Source organism: Cyprinus carpio, chromosome A25 (genome assembly GCF_018340385.1).
Source record: "Cyprinus carpio isolate SPL01 chromosome A25, ASM1834038v1, whole genome shotgun sequence".
In the NCBI taxonomy this organism is placed as follows: Eukaryota; Metazoa; Chordata; class Actinopteri; order Cypriniformes; family Cyprinidae; genus Cyprinus; species Cyprinus carpio.
In genome coordinates, this window is record NC_056596.1 from 15,934,245 (window position 1) to 15,950,082 (window position 15,838).

Here is a 15,838-nt window from a genome sequence, read left to right on the forward strand (position 1 = left end):
TAAATGCTGCCACAAGGTGTCGATGCGGATTCAAGAAACAGTGCAGCTACCATTCACGCATCTAAATACCATTTTATTAACATTTAGAATGTATATCGAACTCGCATTGTATATCAGAAATATATGTTGACGATAAAACGTATTAAAAACGCGATTAAAGGACTATACACATTTGCTGAGGCTCGCCGTAACGTCAACACCTTCCGGCATTCCGATTGGACAGGGCTTGTTTTCACCCGCAAGCCCCGCCCACTCTGACTCCTCCCACTGATGATGGCCTGTATGTCCCAAACACAGGACGAAAACAAATTTCGTGTGCTCTGTTAGCGACGACTGATCCGTTCATCCTTCCACTGACTGCTCAGCCGCAGACGAAGATGGTTTCTCCGGTCACTGTGGTGAGTCTGTGCACTGTTCTCTACGAAAGCTTCGCATCCAAACATCCAAACACGATCACTTCATGAAGACATGCTCTCAGTAATATTAAGTGTACGGAGTGGCCGTTTTCATGTATTGCTTCGCTCCGTCAGTCACTTCTTCTTTATATTCTTTATGTCGTATCGGTTGTTATTTTTAAAATGATGCTTACATTGACCTGTCGTTAAGGATGTGACACTCCACATACACATCAATGCTGTGCTGACATCACTGTTTGTTTTAAATGTATATTTTCGTCTATGCATGCTTGAGTCTGTTATCTTGAGAATAACAATGAGCACGTGATCATGGCCAGCACGCTCATGTCAACTTTACTTCTACAAACCATGTGCTATATGATCATGGACTGTGGCTGGTTTATTTTTGCAAAGATTCCATTGATCTATAATTAAATAAGCACTGTGCAGCTGCCCCCCCCCCCATTCTCTGCATTTCCCCATTTTTCTCTGCTTTCATCTGCTTTCAAAGGGCTTTATTCAATGGAAACTCTCCTGACAAACCTTTATTCCTCTTTCAAACAGATGCATGCATTATGACTGGCAAAGAGAGCCATCCAAGTTCATGCAGTTTCTCTTGACATAACTTTAGTTTTGCTGACATAATGTAGATTATACTGTTTCAGTGAACCTTTTTGTTTAAAAAGTCCTCTGTTTTCAACACCTCTCTTCATTTCATATATATATATATATATATATATATATATATATATATATATATATATACACACACACACACACAGATACTTGACTTTTTCTAAATATTGTTAAAATTCATAACTCAAAATTTGAAGGAATATTAGCTGTAGGTATACCACTGTTATACTAACATGTTTGACAAAATAACCAAGGCATTTCAACAAAACACTTTATTTTGTGGAACACAGCGGTCAAAATTAGAGAACAGTAACCACTGTAGCATGAAAGAAGATTACATCTAAAACTGTGGAGGGTTACAGGAAGTGTAGATGCAGTAGGTGAGCGTTCCTGTGGCTCAGTGGTAGAGCTTTGCGTTAGCAGTGCAAAAGGTTGTGGGTTCAGTTCCCAAGGAACACACATACTGACCAAAATATGTCGGATAAAAGCGTCTGGTAAATGCATAAATGTAAATGTGTAGAGGCCCTTGCTTTGAATGACTTCAGCACATCTGCGGCTGCAGGACATCACTAGTTTCTCAGAATGTGCTGGTTTTGATCTTCTTCCATGTCTCTTCCATAGTTGGGTGACTGTAGTGGGTTTCTAAGCAATAACTTTATTGCCAAGGATTTTCCAGAGATTTTCAGTTGGGTTCAGATCTCTAGGCTGGCCATTTCATTATTTAATTTCAATGTTCTTAGCTTCAAGGAACTGCTTTACCCGTTTTGCATTGTTTTGCATGAAATTGCCGGCTGATTGGGAGATGCTTGCAGGGAAGGTACCACATGTTGCTAAAGAGGGTTCTGATAAATACATGCATTCACTCTGCCATGTATCTGTATAAGAGGACCAACTCCTGCTGCAGAAAACATCCCCCAAACCATGACACTTCACTGAATTATTTACACGTTGGGTTCAGTCTTTCCCCAGTTTGACGCTGAACATAATGATTCCCATCGGACCCAAAAAAATTAAACTTGTTCTCATCGCTAAAGTGAACTTTGGACCAGTTCTTCTCTCTCCACACAAGGTGCTCCTCAGCAAAGGTTAGTTTTGCCTTTTGATTCTTTCTGTTGATGAGGCTTGGTCACTGCAGAGTGCGCTTTCAGTCTCAGTTCTCTTAAATGTGGTGAGACAGATCCTTACCCTGTTCAGCACTGAACTGGCGAGCAATTCCAGCTGCAGTGTTGAACCGATTCCCCACTGAGAGTCTCTGCATTCTCCTGTCTTCTCAAGTATTTGTCTTACGTGGATGAACAGGCTTTTTGGGGGACTTGAATGAATTAGTGTCATTGTTAAGCTGCAATATTCTAGAAATCTATTCTAGATTTGGAATGACCAGCTTCTCGTGCAGTGGCTGAAAGGATCATCCCTTTGGCTTTCATCTGGACCGCCTCCTGCCGCAGGGTTTCAGTCACCTTTGAGCGGCCTGCCATCTTGTGATCTCAGTCAAAATTAGAGGAATGCTGCCAGTTAAATTATCACACAATTAAGGAAATTAGCAAAGGTATCTGTAATTGTTCTCTAATTTTGATCTGTGTTCTGTTTTCTTAAATATGTTTAAAGTTGACCTATGTTTTTTTTCTTGTGTTGTCACCTGTTTTAATGTGTAATTTTATGCAATGTATTAATTAAAGAAATATTTGTCGAAATGTAGCATTCCATCACTTGATCACCAGTGGATCCTCTGCAGTGAATGGGTGCCGTCAGAATGAGAGTCCAAACAGCTGATAAAAATATCACCGTAATCCACAAGTAATGCAAATAATGTGTGTAATAGTGTAATTAGATTACTGTACTAATTACTCTCTTTAAAACGTGTTGCATTACTTATTATTGCTAATTACTTTCTAATTCCCGTTTCAACCTTGACCAGTTGAGCGATACAATAATAAACTCTGAACTTCTCTTTTAAGTGAAAGTGAAAGTTAAGTGATGTGTGGCCAAGTATGGTGACTCATACTCAGAATTAGTGCTCTGCATTTAGAGACACACAGTAGACACACAAGCAGTGGGCAGCCATATTGTTGCGGCGCCCAAGGAGCAGTTGGGGGTTCGGTGTCTTGCTCAAGGGTCTCACCTCAGTCATGGTATTGAAGGTGGAAGAGAGCGTTGGTTATTCACTCCCCCCACCGGAAATTCCTTCCGAACCTAAGAGTCGAACCTGCAACCTTCGGGTTACAAGACTCTAACCATTAGGCCACGACTGCCCCCTTTTATTCTTTCAAATAAATAATATTCAATTTCATAAATTATTCTTGAACTATCAAAGCATTTAAAGGGAGAAGATAACATTAAAAACATACATTTTTACATTAGATGCTAAATTTTGATGTTAAATCCACTATTGTTGTAATGTAAATATATATAAACAATATCTTATTTAAGAGGAAAGAAAATACAGTACTTAGTTACTTAGTAATACATTAAACCCAACACTGGTAATAGGTAAATCCATCATGACATCTTCTTTTATTTCAAACCATTGCTTCCATCTAAAATATAATATTTCATAATATTGCACATAAGTCGTCATCTCGTCTGAATCAGGAAAGAAAACGTCACATATCAAACACTATTTACAAGCAATAACAGTCCAAAATAGTGACCAGAAGTGACAAATTAAGGTTAAGGAACCTTAATGATGAATTTGTTTTACAAACATGAAGCTTTTCATTTCACAAGGCATTAATAGATAGTCATGTGGATCACTTGTGGATTATTGGGATGTTTTTATCAGCTGTTTGGGCTCTCATTCTGACGGCACCCATTCACTGCAGAGGATCCACTGGTGAGCAAGTGATGCAATGCTACATTTCTATGTTGTGTTTGTAGGATTTTTTTAAATTCAATTTTAGAAAATAGTCATTTACGGGATGTATTTCTCCAAAGTGATTTAACATTCATTCCTACCAGTACAATGGTTTTGGTTAGTGGATCATCCCTTGTGGGGTTGACACACCTACAACCTTTCATTTACCAACTCAGATCTATAATCAAAACGCTTTACCACATCCATTTTAAAGATCTGCACCACGTTTACTTTATAAAGAGATCATGTTGCGTGCATACAATCTCCTCACATCAGCTAGCTAGAAATCAGAAATATTTGTCTCTGAATTTCAGTGTGACCTTTCTCAGACTGAGGAGTAAACCAGAATCTGATTAAAATATAAACTTGCTAACAATAGCCTTTTTCCACTTCCCCCGTCGGCAAAGACTTGAACTACAAATTCCAAGACTAAGCAACGGACACGGACTAAGAAGAGGATTAGGGCAAGAAAAGTTAAATAGTTTTGTTAATATGGGTCACTGTAGTAGTTGTCCTATATTACATAAGTAATATTACTTGTATGTTGTGTACCTTGTTGCTGAGTGCAGTGTTTACAATATATAAGTACAGAGACTTCACGTGAAAAAGGCAAATATTATTATTGTTTATATTTACTGATAGGGGTTTGCTCTTGTGACATTATTTCTTCTTCTAAAGAACATGCTAATTTCCTGCCAAAGGTTGACGGGGGGAAATCCAATAGACTTACAGTGAAGGTGGAACCCGTGTCATATAGAAACCATAATATCATTTGGGGGTGGGCTCTTTGGCTTAAGAGTACACTTTGCTACCACCAAAACACCCCAATAACCACTTAGCACCCTTGCAACCAGCCCTAGAAACCATCCAGCAATACTTGACTAGCAACCAACGTCCTAGAACACCGCAGAAACACACTGGAAACAATTATCTTTGTTGGAAACAATTATGAGTATGATAAAATCCAGTCCTACAAGTACTAGTTAACAGACATCATTTTATGTAAGAATATTTCTTTGCAAGATCAGACATGTTGTAACAGTATGACAGCTGCTGCTCAATGTGGTGTAAATTCTGGAAGACTTCAATGGCTCTTCCAGTTTTGTAATAAGGAGGTTGTGCAATCAGACAGACTCATATGACCCTATGGGTCACCAAAGAACACTTATGTTTTGTTCTTCTGTGTTTGGGGTGCAAGTCAATACTTCCTCCTTTAGGTTTTCTTGGTCTGGTGGTGACTATCCACACTGTCTGTTGTAGTAAAGATGGCACTCGAGACAAAGGGCCCCAAATTTCACTTTCATGGGACATTAAACTTTGACATTTTTCTTGGTTTTTTTTTTATACTTCTGAGACTTAGCAATTTTCATAGTCGTTATTAATGGTATGTCACATCTCACGTTTTTTTTTTAGCTCCTCCAATTGTTAAATACAAGAATAGCTCTGTGTCAGACTTTCTGCCTCACATGATGGTGTGTTTCACTTCCCATGAATTCAACTTCAATCTCTCTTTTGTCTTGCAGGTCAAGAGCGAGGGTCCAAAGCTTGTTCCGTTCTTCAAAGCCACTTGCGTCTACTTTGTTCTGTGGCTACCCACCTCGAGCCCCTCCTGGTTCAGTGCCCTCATCAAATGTCTGCCCATCTTCTGTCTCTGGGTTTTTCTGCTCGCCCATGGCATCAGCTTTTTAGGTGCCCACTCCAGTGCCAGGAAAATCCTGGCAGGACTTATATTTTCTGCTTTGGGTGACGCATTTCTCATCTGGCAAGAACAAGGCTACTTTAGTCATGGTGAGTTAATTCATTTGTGCTGCTTTGATTTGATTAAAAAAGGATTAAGAGTTATTTGCTATGTGGATTGATGGGAATGGAAAAATATGTCACCCGTAGAACACAAATAATTCTGTTTATGAGAATCTTTGTATCAATATAACATTGCATTTAACGTTTATTGCCCTTCCAAATGTGGGTTCAGAGAGTTTATGCAAATGATTTTAAAGCAGACTGTGTTTTTTTTTTTTGTTTTTTTTTGCAAGTCACCACTATTGAGCAAGAGGTTTTATGTGCTTACCCTGAACTATCATGCCTGATTCAGCAGCTCTTGTACGGAGAAAGTAATGTAGAAGTTGAATGAGGTTTTTTAGGTCAGGGTTGAGGGTTGAGGGTTGGAACAAACCATTCTGCCCGAAGATACCCTTGGGAACCACAGAGTTACTCAAGAAAAGTTTCCTTTAGCACAAACAACAGTGTTATGTTACCAAGAATAAAAAGTTTTTCCTGCTGAATCATGTAACAAAGATATATACTGTATGTTATACGTTTTCATTCAGGGGTGTCCAAACCTGAGACCTTCTTGCAGAGTTTAGCTATAACCCTTAATTAATCACATCTGAACCAGCTATTCAGGGTATTCAAATTTACTCGAAAGTTCTAGCCAGGTGTGTTGGAGCTAAACTTCGTAAGAAAGTGTCCCTCCAGGAGCGGGATTGGACACCCCTGCTGTCTTTGACAAATTCTCAATGCAATTGTATTTGCCTTATCAGGACTGTTTATGTTCGCCATCACCCACATTCTCTACTCTTCGGCCTTTGGGATGAAGCCCCTCAACTTGAGAGCAGGCCTGATCATTGCTGTCATGTCAGGCTTCAGCTACACCCTACTGTACCCTTACCTCTCTGGTCCCTTCACCTACCTGGTGGCTGTTTACATTGCTCTCATTGGCTTCATGGGCTGGAGGGCCATCGCTGGAGTCCAGCTCGCCAATGACCTCTGGACCTGGACGAAACTGTCTGCCTGCCTCGGAGCCGTCCTCTTCATGGTGTCTGACCTCACCATTGCTGTCAACAAGTTCTGCTTCCCAGTGCCCCACTCTCGAGCCATCATAATGGCCACCTACTATGCTGCCCAGATGTTGATCGCACTGTCGGCTGTGGAATGTCAAGATGCCGATGCGGCTCGAAAAAGAGCCTGAGGAGCTGCATATTAACCAACCTTCCCCTAATAATTCAACATTGTTAGCAGCTACACAGGTTCAAGTTCCACTTTCTGCAACCCCTGGTCCATCCACAGTTCCCCTGTCTGACCATGGCCGGGAAATATTGGTTATAGTTGAGGAATTGGCAGTTTAAGATCACGTGAGACCAAAACAATGGGAGAATTCTTTGCTGGATTCATGTACAAGGTTGGATAGTCTTGAACTCTTTGTCAGGTTGACTCTTGACTAAGTCAGGTCTCTTCCCATAATTACAATACTGCATTTGTGTTTCCTCTAGTAGTACCATCATTTTGGTATTGAGAAAGGAAAGACAGATGAGGTTTGGCCTTCTAGTTACTAGATCCAAATATTCAGATTTTCCCAACTTACCCAACTTACTTTCCCATTAAGTGTTGTCTCCATTTCGACAGAGACTATCCCAGTGTCCTCTCAATGGCTTTGATATCTTGTCCACTTCAGAGAGTCCCTGATGGCTTATATTGTGAACAAAGAGTGAGTCTTGAGCGACATAGTGTTTGTCTCTATAATGGACTAGCAAACAATACAAAGTGATTCAGACTTTGAGATTTCCCAAATCTAATCAGAGAGCAGCATGAAAACCATTCAATACTATAGCAGACATGTTAGCGTAATGCTGCTGTATAGCCTTGTCATAGCATTGTGAGGTATACCTTATCCTGTGTCACTGACACATTGAAAAGTCATTTTGTTTCATAACTTGAGTTAGTACACAGACCTCCTTGCCTACATACACATGGGCTGGAGAAGTTGTCTTGTCATGCCCAATTGACTGCAACCAGTGCTAGCCTTGTCTCTGGAGTAGATGAAGCCCGTATCCTACACTTCATTCTGAGACGTGACCAATAACAATAGGAAGACACAGCTCAAGACTCATAAAAATGGATGTCGGTATCTTTCTTGGAGGGAATTTGGTGACAGAGTGTTATCTTTCAAGCTTCCAACCACTTTCCTTTGTCTATTGCCAGTAGGAAACATTTTACTCAGGGGAAAGTGGGAAGCCCTGTGTCGTCAGCTTTAGATTAGCCTGTATTTTAGTTTTAAGACAGTGATTTTTTTTTCTCATCTCATTCACTTCTATTCCTTCACCTGAAAATGTGTGAATATATCACAGCATGACTGAGTGAAAATTTGACAGCGTGTGGATATTCCACAGTACAGTGTTTTTTGTGTGTGGTACTGTGCTTTATTAGCCGAGTCACATACTAGGGTGAATCACAACATATTGTTGAAGTAATATTTCACTACAAAATACAAAAAGTATTTATTTTGCATAAAGAAAATGTCTATTTTAGTGTAATTTTTGTACTCTACTTTTGTTGTGATGAGATTTTTTCTCCTTATGGTGCAACAAAAACTAAATTGATAAGTAATATACAATTTAAATATAATTGTTTTTACATTATGTTGATGTTAATTAATCCAGAATTAATTAATAAGGACTTAATTAACATCATAAATATCAATATCAGCCTATACAATTGTACTAAACTAGGCTTCATTTTGTTTATGCAAAATATTCAACTATAAACATTATTTTCTTTGGATTTTGGGGTGAAATATGACCAGGACATTTTCTTGACAGGCTTTGTGAGATTTAACACAAACACCACATGTACTGTATTTCTTATCAATTGATTTGAACTGATTGTTGTTGTTTTTAATATAAATCTCAATAAGGGATCATCAGCTGAACCATCAGTCATGGAAAAAACAGCTTGGGCTGATATGTGCTCAGCTGTTGTATCCTCAGGTGTGAGTGGAAATGAGCTTTAAATGTAAACACAGCTGATTACTCAACAGTGGTCCATTGTGAAGTGATATAACCTGGTCGTGATGCAGTATCCAATGGTGGAATGGCAGTAGACTCCATTTTTCTTGTTTTTAATGTGAATGAAAATGGTGCACTTGGGTACACACTTAGGTAAGTTCAGTTTTTCATTCAAAGACTTATTTTCATTCACATCAAAATAACTAAGGTGTCTACCCAACCCTGTTGGCCATTGCGTCCAGCATACTGTTACGCACATAAATGCTATTGTCATTATCAGCATGCACACAGCTGAACCGCTGAGCTCGTGAGAAAAAGCAAGGCTATTTTGACATATTTGCTTATTGCCAAGTTTCATAGCTTCCCTATTCAGTGTCACATTGTCAGCAATATTTCAGCTTAGTCGAAAAATCGTACGTGATTTGCAAGGTCATCAAACAGCATGTCTCTTCAGAGCCATTGTGTGTCAAGCTACAAATCGGTTTTGTGTTGTGAAGGTCTGCGGTGGAACGACATTTTGAGTGAAGTTATAATTGTTCGTTTGATGCTTTTCATGAAAATAAGAGTTAGAAAGATCCCAGAGTCTTCCCCTGAATCACATTTTCGGGGCAAACACAGACTTTTTTTTGTGATTCAGTGATTAATTTTTTAGTGATGGCAGTTTAAGTCAGTATTCCTGCTTAGCATTTCTTTTCTTCCTAGTTTACAACCTGCTGTCACCTCCCAGATGGTTAGAATTTGACCTCGCCTGGTCGTTTCCTTGCGAATTCCATGGAGGAGAACAGGTGCCTTCTGTTTCCATCGATGAAATGCTGTCTGTCGAGAAGTGTGGAGACTGGCACGGGGAAGATTTCCTTTCCATCTGGCTTTGCTTTAGCTCGCAACCTTATTCAATTGTTAGTGAGCGGGATCGTTTTACCCCTTCTGTCAGCGCTTGTGAGTTTGATGCTTTTGTGTCGAGTCAAGGGGGGATGAAACAGAATGCTGGGAGTTCAGTGGGTTCAGTATTAATGACAGTGTTTAGGTATATAGCCGTCCTGCTGTTAAAGATAACGAGGAATAACCCACTTGGTTGAGGGATTTAAATATCTGCACTTTTCCAATTTATCTCTTTATTACCTTCCTGAAATTTTTGGGCTTGAGGGTTGAAACATGCTCTACGCAAATGCTTGACGCATTTCCCAAAACCTGATATTGTGCATAACTGCGTTCCCAAATGTCAGTCTACAGTTGTGATGCAAGTTTGTGCTGCATTCTCAACGTCGCCACAAGGGGCACTATGATCTGTTTTTTTTTTTCTTTCACATTAACCACTGTTATGGAAGAGCTACAGTTTAAAGAGCATCTTACTGAGGAATTTAAATAATGACGTATATAGCTCGCTACCTGAATAAAGGGTGTTCACACCAAGAACGATAACTGTATCGGTAACGCTGACAATATTAGCGTCCGCACCAACAGACGATAACATTCTGTTTACTATAATCTAACGCTGCAGTTTTGTCATCTGCTGCTTTAAATGCTCAAGTTCTTTAAAGTCACAGATTCTGATTGAAGGTCAATGTTTTTATCATTCTTCAGGTGGGAAAAAATTGTTTTGAAAGTTCTTCTGTGCTGTAGAATTTAAACGATTATTTAAGCTTTATAGTTACAGTTATCGTCCCTTGTGTGAACGGCCCTGTACTTGCGTACAGTAAATTTCTGGCCTTACAGTGGTGTGCAATAGTTTCGTACCCTGTGGATGAAGTTTTCAACGATTTTGAGTTTTCAATCTTCTGTCCTCTTTCAATTCAAACTTATTTTTGCGTCACAATATAGGGCGCCATATACATGCACTTTGCAAGAGAGGTTAGCATACTCCTTTTTCCTACGATTGTTGCCATCTTATTTTACTAAAATAAAAGATTTGTTCGTAAATCTAGTGAGCTTACCATACTGTCTTCTGTCTAAATCAGCAGCTGCCGCCTTATATGTGAGATCGAACATCTGTAACAGGAGACTTGTATTAGCATGTTGCTAAGCTAACACAATAGCATGCCACTACTCTCCCAATAGACCGATTTGTTTTGCTTGAGCTCATGTTTATTGATGCGTTTTCAGTATTGAGTGAAATTTGAATATTTATATTTAACATTTCTTTCGACTTGTACTACATCTTGGATTTATTTTTTACACAGTGCATTCTGGGATTGTCTTATCTGTAAAAGATACTTACAGTGCTGGTTTAAAGTTTGTCGTGGTTGTCATTCTTCACAGCAGGCATCTGTGATGCCTTGAAATGCTGTCTAGATAGGCAGGTGATTGGTTTGGCTTTAGCACACCTTTTTTCTAACGTTTGCTGCAAACATTACGCACAATCACAACTTTACCAAGTTTGTTCTATATTATTCTGTATCACCTCTGCCTTTAAGAGTAAATCAAAGGGTAGTTGCTGTTTCTAACGTCAGATATAATCTGGGTCGGTTCCATCTTATGAGAAAGTCTTATATGATACAAGTGTGTTAACATATTAATATTTACAATAGCTGACTCTAACTGCTGTCCAGTACTAATATCAAATATTGTGTGTTCATATGTTGGAAATCACATTTTACCACTAGTTTCAGAAAAGTACAAAGTATATAAGATGGACCAACATTGCTATAAAGTTCTTAGGAATTGAATATATGTAACATTTATGACTATGCTGTATGTACCACTAAGGCAGTGACAATATGGTAGTGAAAGCTGTGCAGTTTTGATTACAATCTTTAAAAATAGATGAAAAAAGAAGTGGTTTTATGGTCTGTGAACAATATTACTAAAATAAGGGAAGCTCTTATTTTTTGGAGTAACTCTCTCTTTCTCTTTGTTATATATCTATATATTTTTCCATTTGACCCGTAACATTGTGAAGTTATTATTATGTTGTGAAAGAATGCTGTTATATTTTGCAGAGTAGATGTGAGGTCTATTCAATATTTTGCCTTATTGTTATAATGTCCATTAGTTTGATTCCTTTCATTATTGTTGTTAAAGGACCGTAGTGCTCGTTTACTATAGTGATACTGCTATGAATGTGATTTAGTCCAAGTGAGAAATAAATGCAACTGCAATGCAACTGAAAACGTGCTACAAGTGTGTTTGTCTCATTATTGTCATGCGGAAGATGATGAATCCTTAAAGAGACAGTTCACCCAAAAATGAAAAATTATTTTATATAACCGTGAGAAGTTCCAAACCTTGGCAGTTCCAGTCCCCCTCCACTTCCATTGTATGGAAAAGAGCAGCTTGAACATGCTGCTAAACCTCTCCTTTTGTTTTCCTCAAAGGAAATAAAGTCAGGTTTGGAACAACATGAGATGGAATAAAATACTAAAAAAAACAGTACTCCTATTTGCAGTAAATATTTACTCCTTTAAAAGAACACTTCACCCAAAAATGTTGATATTTTCACTGCAGGAAGCGATTATGGACTCTTATTTTAGCCAGAAAAAAATTATTTGAAATTAAAAACGCTTTAATGATGGATTTGTTTCTTATAAACACAAAGGTTTTGACTTCACAAGACATTAATTGATGGATTGGACTGGTGTGGATTACTTGTGATGTTTTTATCAGCTGTTTGGACTCTCATTCTGACGGCACCCATTCACTGCAGAGGATCCACTTGTGAACAAGTGATGTAATCCTGTAATGAGGGTGAGTACATTTTCAGCAAATTTTCATTTTTCCATGAACTATTTCTTTAAATGTAAAGCAGATAAGTGTCAAGGGAAAGATAGATCACTTTTCAACAAACATTCACAGATGAATCACTGCCGTTCAGTGACCAGACAAAGCAGCCAACCGGATATCACAGTGTTCATATTCAATTACACACACTTTCAATGTTAAGAAACCAAAACCGAGGACTTTGTACAGGATATATCCAGATAAACATTCTGTCCTTTCAGCATTATTTAAACTATATCTCCATCACGTTAGGCCATATATGCCATTTCTTAGTTCTTCTTACAGTTCAAAATATTTAAAAGGAAAGGTCTGACATGTATAGACATTAAAACTAAGGACAGTCTGTCCTCTCCGGTGTGAACAGCATGAGATTTGGATTTCCTGTGTGGAAACACTGCTCTAAAGGCAAGAGCTGCATTTGGGAAGACTTGCCCAGGTCTCAGCAAGTGAGCTGCATTCTGATCAGACACATCCTGCTCTGCGCCTGACGGTTCCGGAATATGAATTTCAACAAGAGCAATGGTGACCCAAAGGTAAGACCCCTAGTGGTCATAAAAAGTAGTGTAGTTCATTATTTTACAACATTATGTAATCATTACAGCCTAGTTTTTACTTTGTTCTGTTAATTAACAGTACAGCTCTCTTGTTAACAGCCTGTATCCTTGTTGATTTATTACAAAAGTAAATGCATTTTAGAACAGGTTCGGAACAATTACCTCCGTGCCTCAGGCTCCTTTAAAGTTCCTTCTTGCCCAGCTGAGCATAATACAAACTGTCTTGCCTGCAATTATGAAAGTAAGCCACTGGTTTTCTTGTGGCAACAATACTTGTTAAATCATGTGAAGAAAACATTTATTAACAATTAATGATCTATGAGGCCTTTCTTAAAAATCGCCGGAAGCAAGGAAAATAAATGTCATGTGGTAAAAGGCACATTTTCTGGTGTGACTAGGAGTTCATAAATGTAACCTTGAAGTAGCCTCCAGTTCTCAGTGGCAGCTTTAAACTTAATCACTAATGAAATCTGTGAGATATCACTGCGTCATTTGTTCTTAAAGTGACACTGAGGGATACTGATCCCAACTTTTGCTCACCTTTTGCTTTTCTTGAATATTGAGTAATATTGAGTAAGACATTGGTCATCTTTCTCTGGGAATAAACAAACAAAATGGTATTAGCAATTACAATTCTAATGAAAATATTATTTTACTTTTTTTCTCTCTCTCTGTTTTACCTTTATTTATACAGGACAATACAGAAAGCTATGGAAGCCTGCTTCTGGAAGCCTCGTTTTTCTTACCTCAATGGTTCATTGATTTGCATGTAAATAGATTATAATGAGATATTTTTGTCTGCCATACAATATTTAAAACTGTATGGCCTGGTTTCACAGACAAGGCTTAGGTTAAACCAGGATTAGGCCATAATTCAATTAGGACATTTAAGTATTTTTCATAAACGTGCCTTAGAAAAAAACATTACTGGTGTGCATCTTGAGACAAATCAGTAGTACTAATATATTTTAAGATATGTCAGTGCAAGTTTCTTACAGTTAAAATAGAACACCCTTACGAAAATTATGTTTATTCAAGTGTGCTATTAGTATACTTCTTTTAAACTAAAAATAGGAAATTATGCTTTTAGTTTACTTTTTATGTACTTATCAGAAATGGGCTTTATGTACTCCTCAGAAATATAGTTAAAATGACATTTAAGTATACTTGACATACTTACAAAAAGTCTAAATATATTTGAGCTATACTTGTGCTCCTAGAATCAGTGTTTTCATTGTTAGATGGTAGAGGGCACTAGTACACATCATCTGTACAGAATTTCCAAGAAAACACAAGTGAAGAAGAAAAAGAAACAACAGATACTAACACATGTAACACGATCATCTGACATGAAACAGCATCAAAACTGTAACGTTATGGAATAAAATGTCGACTGATGAAGTGGTAATAATTACAGTCAAGCATTGGGGCGTTGATTGACTCCATCTACGTTTTGATTATCATTCTGAATCCAATTCATAGTCTTTTTTCAGCTTTTTGTTCAAAATGTTTATTTGTTTATTTTTTATGAAACTTACCCACATTATAGTGTTTAAACAAAAAGAATGCATGAAGCCAGAATAAAATGTTTTTGTTTACAAGCAGATACCCTGTTCTTTCTTTGGATGTTTTGTATGTTCAGATATTCATATAACAAAATATATACAAATTAAAACCTAAATGGGGACATAGTAGTATACATAAAGTATGATGTAAAGTTCACTTAAAGAAAACTCATGAGTATACTTACAGTATAAAACTACTAAACTAGTAGTTTACTGAGACTATACTTCAAAGTGAACAAAGTATTTTATTAGTAAACTATCAGTATACCTATAAGTTCACTTTTAGTATAATTGCAGTACAAACTATAAACATAGAGGTAAACTAGTTGTGTACTCAAAGTTTGCTACTGTTATACTTAAAGTATACTTTTTAAATACTAGAAAGTGGGCCAATTTAGTCCCAAGGAGTATTGAAACAGTACACTTACAAGTATACTACTGGAACACTGATATTTGTATACTTGCTACATAAAGTATACTTAAAAATATACTTGAACTTTACTTAAGTATACTTAATAAAATAAACTTGAAGTATACTACTTTTTGGTAAGGCCAGACATGCATTTGCATCAGCGTTTGCATTCAACCCTCCACCAACGCCGTCTCTCATTGTGTCGCTGGTCAGCCTCTGATCTGTCTGTGTGTGGTCATGTGTTTTGGAGGAGGCGTGGCTTTGGAGAGTGATTATGCAGGGAAGGTGGAATCTTATGTTTTCAAAGCTAGCTTGCTATTGCTAGCCTCACCAAAATCACTTACCCGTTTATATGCTACCTATTGTTTAACTGGTCCTGCCATAGTGTATTTTAATCAGATAGCAAGACACAGATTTGAATTGTAATTGTATCACCATTCCCCTCCCAGCAAGATCTCTATGCTGGACATCTTGCTGGTCAGGCATTTCTCGTTATGAAGTTAGTCACCTTCATGTGTCATGTGGTTCTTTCCATGGCATGCTGATGAATTTCCCACCGGTTTAGGACGATCTGAGTGAACAGAACGAGTTCAGTGACCCAAAACTCTGTGGTTATGATGAAACCACAGTAGAAATCAAGTCTTGGAGATCAGATCCAGACCCACAGAACCACAGTCATTCTTAATCTAATCACCAGTCATCAATTTTCCAGACTCACGATTTTCTTCCAGCATCAACTGAACAAATTGTTCTATCAGTGTATGTGCTTGATGTTAAAGGGAAATTCAGTCATCATTTAGTTGTTCATCCAGTTCAGTAAAAGAACTGGTTCAAAAGAATGATTAGTTTGTGATCCAGGCATCACTTCAGACCGTTTGCTGAAGCTCTGGATCAGAGGTAATAATGTTATAAATAATGTTCAGTTTGTTG

The 15,838-nt window shown here is 37.9% G+C and overlaps 1 protein-coding gene across 1 annotated transcript; it reads left to right on the forward strand.

The window, feature by feature from the left end:
- Window positions 1–242: 242 nt before the first annotated feature.
- On the forward strand, window positions 243–11,774 carry LOC109058286 (lysoplasmalogenase-like protein TMEM86A). Its single transcript, XM_019075528.2, has 3 exons — window positions 243–398; window positions 5,406–5,670; window positions 6,423–11,774. The coding sequence occupies exons 1-3, from the start codon at window positions 378–380 to the stop codon at window positions 6,848–6,850; spliced, it is 714 nt and encodes a 237-aa protein (XP_018931073.1). The 5' UTR covers window positions 243–377; the 3' UTR covers window positions 6,851–11,774.
- The last annotated feature ends 4,064 nt before the right edge of the window (window positions 11,775–15,838 follow it).